General features: G+C 45.4%; 1 gene segment (V, D, J or C); it reads right to left on the bottom strand.

Moving 5' to 3' along the window:
* Nucleotides 1-328: 328 nt before the first annotated feature.
* On the bottom strand, nt 329-651 carry LOC113408442 (the record flags this gene model as incomplete). The annotated part of the segment is given in 1 exon segment: nt 329-651. A coding segment is annotated over 1 exon segment (323 nt), but the record flags the coding sequence as incomplete, so codon positions are not given.
* Between the last annotated feature and the right edge of the window lie 7,839 nt (nt 652-8,490).

The raw sequence follows: 8,490 nt of genomic DNA, 5'->3' as shown, positions 1-8,490 counted from the left end.
CTTGCAACAAGACAACCAAATTCACGGGCATCATTTCAACTGACCTGACCTATGGAACTGGGGAGAAAAATGTCTAAGATGTTTCCTGATTGAAGCTCGTGCCCTTTATATCCTCCGAGAGTGACAGGTGACTGTAGCTCTTTAAATAAGTACTTGACTCTTGGGCGGAGCTAGAACAAATAAATGGAGGTCCCCTAGTCATCTCAAAATATGTGGTTTTACATAGCAGAAGGAGTCCCCTCCAGAGATATGCAAGTAGCATTAATCTCTGAAAATCTAGTGCAGCAGGGCTGGCAGGGTTTTTGTACGGATCTCCTATGTGGCTCTGTCACTGTGTCACATCCAGAGCGCAGAGATACACCGCGGTGTCTGCCAGCTCCAGGGCGGCGATGTTCAGAACTGTGGAGCTGTCATTAGCCTGGGAAGAAAATCTCTGCTGGGCGAAATTTGCGGTGTCACTGAACTCGCTGGCGGACTTCGCTCCTCTATAGAGAATGTACTGCGGGGCTTGGTTGGGAAACTGACGGTACCAGAAGAGATAGACGTAGCCGGTAGAGCTGGTATCATAAGAACAAGTGAGGGTCACAGCGTCTCCTTCTCTCCCAGAGAGGTGGGGTTCCCTGGACTGGACCGAGTCCCCCAGCGCAGCACCTGCAACAAAACAATCCAATTTAAGGACATTATTTCACCTGCACCTGACCCGCAGAGGCGGCTCCAGGTGCATTGCCGTGTAAGGCTGGAAATTTCGAAAAACCATAAGGGGTTTGGGCTCCCGATGGCCATTAAATGAAGGACTATAGTAAAGGTCAGGGTTTGGCTTTGCCATTCGATTTAGGGTTAGCTTTAGGGTCATATTGAGAGTCAGGGTTCCATATAGGGTTGAATGGTAGTAGGAATTTTAACTTCCTTAGACCCCCCAGAAACCCCAGCCTGTTTACCTAGCTGATTAAATAGCCAAATGCTGAATATATAATATGGCTCCATGTTTTTTCCCCTATTGTGACTAAGTGGAACGATCCAGATACCGCTGCTAAGAAAACTCTAAACGTCAGGGCTCTGCAGGCAGCTACAACTAACTGGGGAAGGTTCATCAGCATCCGGCCTAGTGGAGGCGGGAGGGGGTTTGGGAAACTCGTAACAGACACAGGAAATGCGGTGAGTTCTGCTGAGTCTGCAGCTGACAACGTGGTGACATTGAGGTGAGAATAACGAGCCGGTGATGAAGGCTCCGGGCTGGGATACAGGAGACCTGACATCGGTTCCCAGGTCTGCTAACCCCCCCGCCCCCACCTTGGGCAAGCCAGTTAATATCTCTGTGACTCCCCTTCCCTACCTGTGTAAGAGAGATGGACATGTTTCTCTCCCTCACTGGGGCATTGCGAGGATAGATATCTCGAGGCGCTCCTATATCACTCCGAAGAAGACCATACAGGTAACTAGATTCTTAGCAACGAAATCTGGAATTTTCAAAGGAGAAATTCAGAGAAAGAGAGAGAGAGTTAGGTGCCTAACTCTCCTTGGTTCCTTTAACGTTCCCCGCTACGTTTTTAGAACAATTATTTTAATATTTGTTTGTCTTGTTCTACAGCTGTGTGTTTCTCTCTCCTCCTTCCCTTCCTCGTTAAAATATTTTTACGAATACTTGTCGATGATCAAACCTCCGTTTCCCCAATATACATAGAGAGCATTGCTTTAATCATGTGTATTATTTAAAATAATACAAGCGAACAACAGTACTCTAACAAACCATTCTAGCATACAAGTTTTGATTGGTGTTTTAATAGTTATCGGACTCTATGAGAGTTGGAACCGGTAATATAACCTCATAACAGTCATCCAAAACTCAGGATATTTTATTAAAATATTCCACCCAGATTTTAATACGCAGTAAGTAACAACATGGATTTTTTTACATTACGTTTTTTACCACTACTCAAGTATAAATAGAGGGGGAAAAAACACTCCAACTACTTTCATCCCGTTTATATTCTCCAAGGGCGATATTTTAATGCAATTGTTTAGAGGTCTATAAAATGATAGAAGTCTATAAAAGCATGATTGTGTGGAGAAAGTAAATAAAGAAGTGTTATTTACTCCTTCTCATAACACAGGAACTAGGGGTTGTGGAATGAAATTAATAGGCAGCAGGTTTAAAACAAACAAAAGGAAGTATTTATTCACACAACCTACAGTCAACCTGTGGATCTCGTTGCCACAGGATGTTGTGAAGGCCAAGACTATAACAAAGTTCAAAAAAGAACTAGATAAATTCATGGAGGACAGGTCCGTCAATGGCTATTAGCCAGGAAGGGCAGGGATGGTGTCCCTAGCCTCTGTTTGCCAGAAGCTGGGAATGGGCGACAGGGGATGGATTCCCTGTTCTGTTCATTCCTTCTGGGGCACTTGTCACTGGCCACTGTCAGAAGACAGGATACTGGGCTAGATGGACCTTTGGTCTGACTCAGTATGGCCACTGTTATGTTTGCACAGTACTTTGCTTTTGGGGGGAATCGGAAGGGATACCTTGACACCACCAAAACTATTGGTAATGATGAGTTTGTTCACAGTATAACAAATCTGCCAAGAGCCCCTGCTTCCAGCCCCTAGTGTGTCTAACTTCAGCTGCAGCAAGGCAAGGAGGGTTTTTGCACAGCTCTGCCATGTGGCTCTGTCACTGTGCCCGCTGAAGTGCGCAGAGATACACCGCGGTGACTGCCAGCTCCAGGGCTGCGATGTTCAGAATTGGGAAGCTGTCACCAGCATGGGAAGAAAACCTCTCCTGGGCGAAACCTGGGGTATGATGGTTCGTGTTTCCCTACGCTCCTCTCTGGAGAATGTACTGCGGGGCTTGGTTGGGATACTGGCGGTACCAGTAGAGAGAAAGGGAACCAGCGTAGCTGGTAGTGTACAATCAGCTGAGGGTCACAGAGTCACCTTCTGTTCCAGACATCTAGGTTTCCTTGGACTGGACCGAGTCACCCAGCACCGCACCGGCAACATGAGAATCAAACCCAAGGGCAGCAAGTTAATTGCACTTGGGCCACGGAAAGGGTTTCAGGTGTGTTGCACTTTAGGGGAATTTTCAAAGGTGTTAAAGGGGTTTAGGCGCCCCACACCAGGTGAATTAAGGATAGGGTGAGGGATGGAGTTTAGTGGTAGGGTAGCGGTTTAGAGTTAGTGTTTGGGTTAAGAAAAGTTTTAGAATTAGAGTTAAGTGAGAGTTGGGCGCCTGGTTTCCTTAGGATGCGCTGAAGACCCCAGGCTGCGTCCCTAGGTGAATCAACAGCCCAATGCTGATAATGGAACTTGCCTCCATGATTTCTCCTCTAGTGACTGAATCTGACGGTCTCAGCTGTTGCTGCTCACAGGAAAATTAACTTCACGCCTCTGAAGGCAGCTGCAGGTGGGGAAGGTTCATCAGAAACCAGCCCAAAGGAAGAGGGAAGGGTTCAGGTTAGTCGGCAGCTGACCTAGAACTGAGCTCGAGGGAAGATGGGGCTTGTGGTTTGAACTCTGGCCAGAGACCTGGTTCCCGGCTGCGCCACATACTCCCTGTGTGAAGAGTCACTTAATAGCTACTTGCCTCAGTTTCCCTGTATGGAGATACTCATATTTTTCTAGCTCATTTTGGACTTGTGAGTGTAAATATATTGACTCATTCTCCTTTTATTGTAATTAGGATTATATAAGTACATACATAGATTTAGTAGGAATGAAGTTTGGGATTTTCAAAGGAGAATTGTAATGGGATTTTCATGCCTAACTCCCTTAGCCTCCTTTGAGATTCCCAGCAAAAATTCTTGGAAGAATTATTTTAAATTGCTTTTGTTGGCTCCTGATTTAAAACGGAAAAAAGGGCATATAGAAGGCTTTCAAAATACAATGTGCATTTATACTTCTCACCACCGGATAGCACAGAGACAGAAGGTTGCCTTAATTATATTTTTCAACATTGAGGGTAATTAGCCTCTGGAACAATTAAAGTGTTACCACTTTTAAATCAAGGTTGTTGTTTTGTTTGTTTTTTTTCGCCAAAAGAGGTCTTGTTTCACAAACAGGAATTAATTCAGGGAAGTCCCATGGCCTGTGTTCCTTCAACACCCTTGAAAAGCCGCACCCAAACTCCCTCCCAGAGCCCGCCCCCTCACCCCCTCCCGCATCCAAACTCCCTCCCGGAGCCCGACCCCTCCCCCCTCCCGCACCCAAACTCCCTCCCAGAGCCCGCCCCCTCACCCCCTCCCGCATCCAAACTCCCTCCCAGAACCCGATCCCTCCCCCCTCCCGCACCCAAACTCCCTCCCAAAGTCTGCACCCCACACCCCAACCCCCTTCCCCAGCCTAGAGCCAGCACCCAAATACTCTCCCAGAGCCTGCACCACATCCCCTCTCCTGCTCCCAAATTCCCTCACCCTGTCCCACATCCAAACTCCCTCCCAGAGCCTGCACCCCAACCACCTGTCCCACCCTGGTGAACATGAGTAAGTGTGGGGGAAAGTGAGCAACGGAGGGAGGGGGGATGGAGTGAGCAGGGGTGGAGCCTCAGAGAAGGGGCAGGATGGGGACTTTTCTTCGTTTGCCTCAGGCAAAGCCCAGTTTCTCAGGCAAAGGCCAGTTTCTTTGCCAGTTTCTCAGGCAAAGGCCAGTTTCTTTGCCAGTTTCTCAGGCAAAGGCAGAGAAACTGTCTCTATCTGTAAACTCAACTTCTTCCTATTTCTGTACCTCAGGTGGGGATTAGCAGGATAAATACCTTGAGCTGCTCAGGCAGTAGGGTAGGAGAAATTTCAAAACATACTCAGAGTTGTTAAGAATGACAAATGGGATTTTCAATGGAGAAATGTAATGAGAGTTAAATGTCAAATTCCCTTAATGTCTGTCATCAGAGGTCACCAGTGTGGTGCTCTGCTCTATCCAATGTTGATAACTTTTGTGAGCAGGGCCTGCCTCTGGCTCACAGCTTAACTTTGCTTTATGTTAGCAGGCCATTACTTTAGTTCAGGCCTCAGGTCTCATACCAGGTCTCTGATACCACAGGTTTATGTTTCAGGGCCTCATCTTATTACAGTCAGAAGCTTAGTTTGGACATAAGGGGGGCACTGATAGTGTGTTAAGGGGAAGTGGGGTGATTGGGTAAGGAGGGTGGGGGGGACAGGGAAAGCGTGGGGGGGGTGTCTGGGCTGGGAGCAGGGCAGAGTCACATGGAAGGTCATTTGGAAAGTTTATTAAGTGGTCTGCCATGACCCTCAGCAATTTTCAAGTAGTTTGTGGAAAAAGAAGGTAAACTATGAAAACAACCAAGGTACCTCATTTAATTTTCATTTACTTCCTATTACTTATAATATAGGAGGAGGATGAAGGAAAAAAAGAATGAAAAACGGGGGCCGGAGAGATAAGAGAGAATGTTCTTTTTCTTAGCTGGGTATCCGGGGGGTGGGGATGGAATAAAGCTGAGCACAGGACCCCACCAACTTTAAATCTGCCACTGCCAATATTCTCCTGTCTTTACAATACAACTGTGACGGGTTCGGTTACAGAGACTCCCTCGAGACTGTCACTCAATGTGCTGGGATACCACGGAGAATAACCCCCCCTGCCAGAACAGGCGCCCTCCACTCCTATCTTGCTGAGTTAGACACTCCAGTCAGCTCCAGCACAGACCCAGAGGTTGGGCCCCACCCCTCTGCAGTTCACAGAAACTGAGATTCACTCAGCCCAGGGGATTCTCAGTGAACAGGTACTTTCCCAGCACCCAGTGTTCAGTTTTTCTGGGAGCCTGAACCCCAGATAAATCTGTTTTATTCTGTATAAAGCTTATACAGGATAAATTCATAAATTGTTCACCCTCTATAACACTGATAGAGAGAGATGCACAGCTGTTTGCTTCCCCATTTATTAATCACTTATTCTGAGATTATTAATAAACAAAAGTGATTTTATTAAGTATAAAAAGTAGGATTTAAGTGGTTTCAAGTAATAACAGACAGAACAAGGTAAGTCACAAAACAAAATGAAACAAAACATGCAAGTCTAAGCCTAATACATTGAGAAACTAATTACAGGTAATATCTCACCCTCAAATATGTTCCAATAAGTTTACTTCTCAGACTGGACTCTTTTCTAGTCTGGGCCCAATCCTTTCCCTGGTACAGTCTTTGTTATATCCAGCAGACATCTCAGGTGTTAAACAGGGGTTTTATCTTGTCTGGCATCCCCCTTGGTCCTGCTTCACCCCCTTTTATATCTTTGTCACAAGGTGGGAATCTTTTGCCTGTGCTTGAATCCCACCCCTCCTCTTTAATGGAAAAGTACAAGGACTAAGATGGATTGCAGTATCGTGTGTCATGGTCACATGTTTTTGAGACCCCTAGTCTCCATTCTTCCTGGTTTGGCCCACACATACACAGGAAGGCTTGCAGGTAAATAATCAATTTACTATCAATTGTCCTAGTCAATAGGAGCTATCAAGTTCCTAATGCCCCATTGATGGCCCCCACCTGGTATGACTACAACAGTGATACAAGTCTATATCTTATTCTCTTATCTCCAGATATAGAAATAATACGTGCAAACAAATAGGATGAACACACTTAGTAGATTACAAGCTTCTAAGGACACCATACAAGGAACTATTTGCATAAAGCATATTCCAGTTACATCATATTCACATTCATAAGCATATTTCCATAAAACACATGGAGTGCAACATCACAACAATTACTGGGAAAGTTACTTTTCCAAGCCACTACAAAGAAAAGCAAATGCAGCCAAAGTCTCATTTTGCCTGATGTTAGCAGGGAAAGTTCTAAGGTGGAGGGCAGGTGGATGGCAATTGTTCCTGGTTGTCTCTTGACCTGTAGCCTGGGCATGGAGAGAGATATTTAAACAGGAACCTGTAACCCCTATTTGCATATCCCCCTCCTTATAAGAGATTCAAACTCCTTCCCTTGGTGATGTGAATTACTTGCACTCTGGTTCAGAGAACAGTCTGGCTGTCACACAGAGCAGTGTGTACTGTACCTCATTTCACTTTTGGATAAGAAAAACATGAATACCTTTAAAAACAGCTCTTCCCCCAACATGTATTTAAGGCCTGTTCATAGTCATGTTAGGTATACAAGTCTGTCTCATCTTATGCTGGGGTTATGTTCCGCAGTCAGCGCCTAAAGCGAAAATCGCGTATAGTCAAAATTACATTGAGTGTAATGGTGGTCGTAATCGCCCACACTACAGAAACAGTATTTAAATTGTTATTTTTCTCTTTTTTTGTTTTTGTTTTTGCCAATCGCATTAAGCTGAAATCACGCATGTTAAATGCGCCTAAGATGCGACAGACCTGTATATCTAGCACAGGCACAGTCATCTAGCCAAGCAATAGCATCTTCAGTGGTGTGATGCAGTTTTTCTAGAGCACCGCTGAACCTAGTCAGCAGGCATTCATCGACAATGTGCGTCATTGTCTGTGTTGTGCCGCAGCTGCACAAAGGGCTGTCACAACAGGCCCAGCGATACTGGATAGCTGCACAGAGACCTTGCCCAGTCCGGAACTTGTTCAAGAGAGACCATTGCTGATGGGGCAGGTCAAAACCAGGCAGGAAGATTGTGGGGTCGGCAACGAGGGACTGGTTGGGGACTGTGATGAATGGGGGGGAGGGTAACATCATTTTCTGGATGTTACAGCCATTCAGTTAGCTAGAATCTTTCTCTGAAGTTGTTAACTCTTTAGACCTAACTTTTCATAGTCTTGCCTGTAAGAGTTAAAATCATAGAGTCCCAGACTCCCAGGAATGCTTAGGGAAGGAGGAAGTGAGTTGACAGGAGGCCAGGAGAGCCAATCAAAACAAAGCATGGGATTTTGAATTGGAAGTGGCAGCCTTTTCTTTTCCTGTTGTGTTCTGGGAGGCAAAGCTGCTGAAAGGACATTAAGCCAAGGGCCAGGCATGGAGAATCCAGTGACATGCATGTCCAGGAAAGGACTAAATCTTCAAATACAGATATGTGAATAAAACAGGGAATATTTAGTCAGACACGATCAGGTTTATTTCTTTATTTTGGGTTTGCTGGATTCTCTGTGCTGAGCACACGTAACTTCCCCCTTGTATTGTAACTTTTTCAAGCTGAATCTGAGGGAAGCAATTCTCTGTGTTTTTAAACCTTCTTTTTTTAGCTGCTCCATAAAACTTAGCAAAAAAGCAATGTTTTCCCAGACCTGTTTTCTTTTTGCTTAATAAAAATCATGCTTTTAAGAACATGATCTGATTCCTGTGTCCTAGAAGGTGGAGGTTCTGTGTGCACATGTCTAAGACTGCACAACCAGTTACTAAGAAGAATTAAGAAATTAAAGTTTCATGTTCAGCTGATATCAACAGCTGTTTTTTCCCAAGCTCCCTCCAGAGGGAACATTTTTTTCCCCATAGATTCATAGATTCTAGGACTGGAAGGGACCTCAAGAGGTCATCGAGTCCAGTCCCCTGCCCTCATGGCAGGACCAAATAC

This window comes from Terrapene carolina, unplaced genomic scaffold (genome assembly GCF_002925995.2).
Source record: "Terrapene carolina triunguis isolate 2854851 unplaced genomic scaffold, T_m_triunguis-2.0 Scaffold14793, whole genome shotgun sequence".
Lineage (NCBI taxonomy): Eukaryota > Metazoa > Chordata > Testudines > Emydidae > Terrapene > Terrapene triunguis.
Note: the sequence above shows the minus strand (reverse complement) of the source record. Positions and strands in the feature narration are given on the sequence as shown.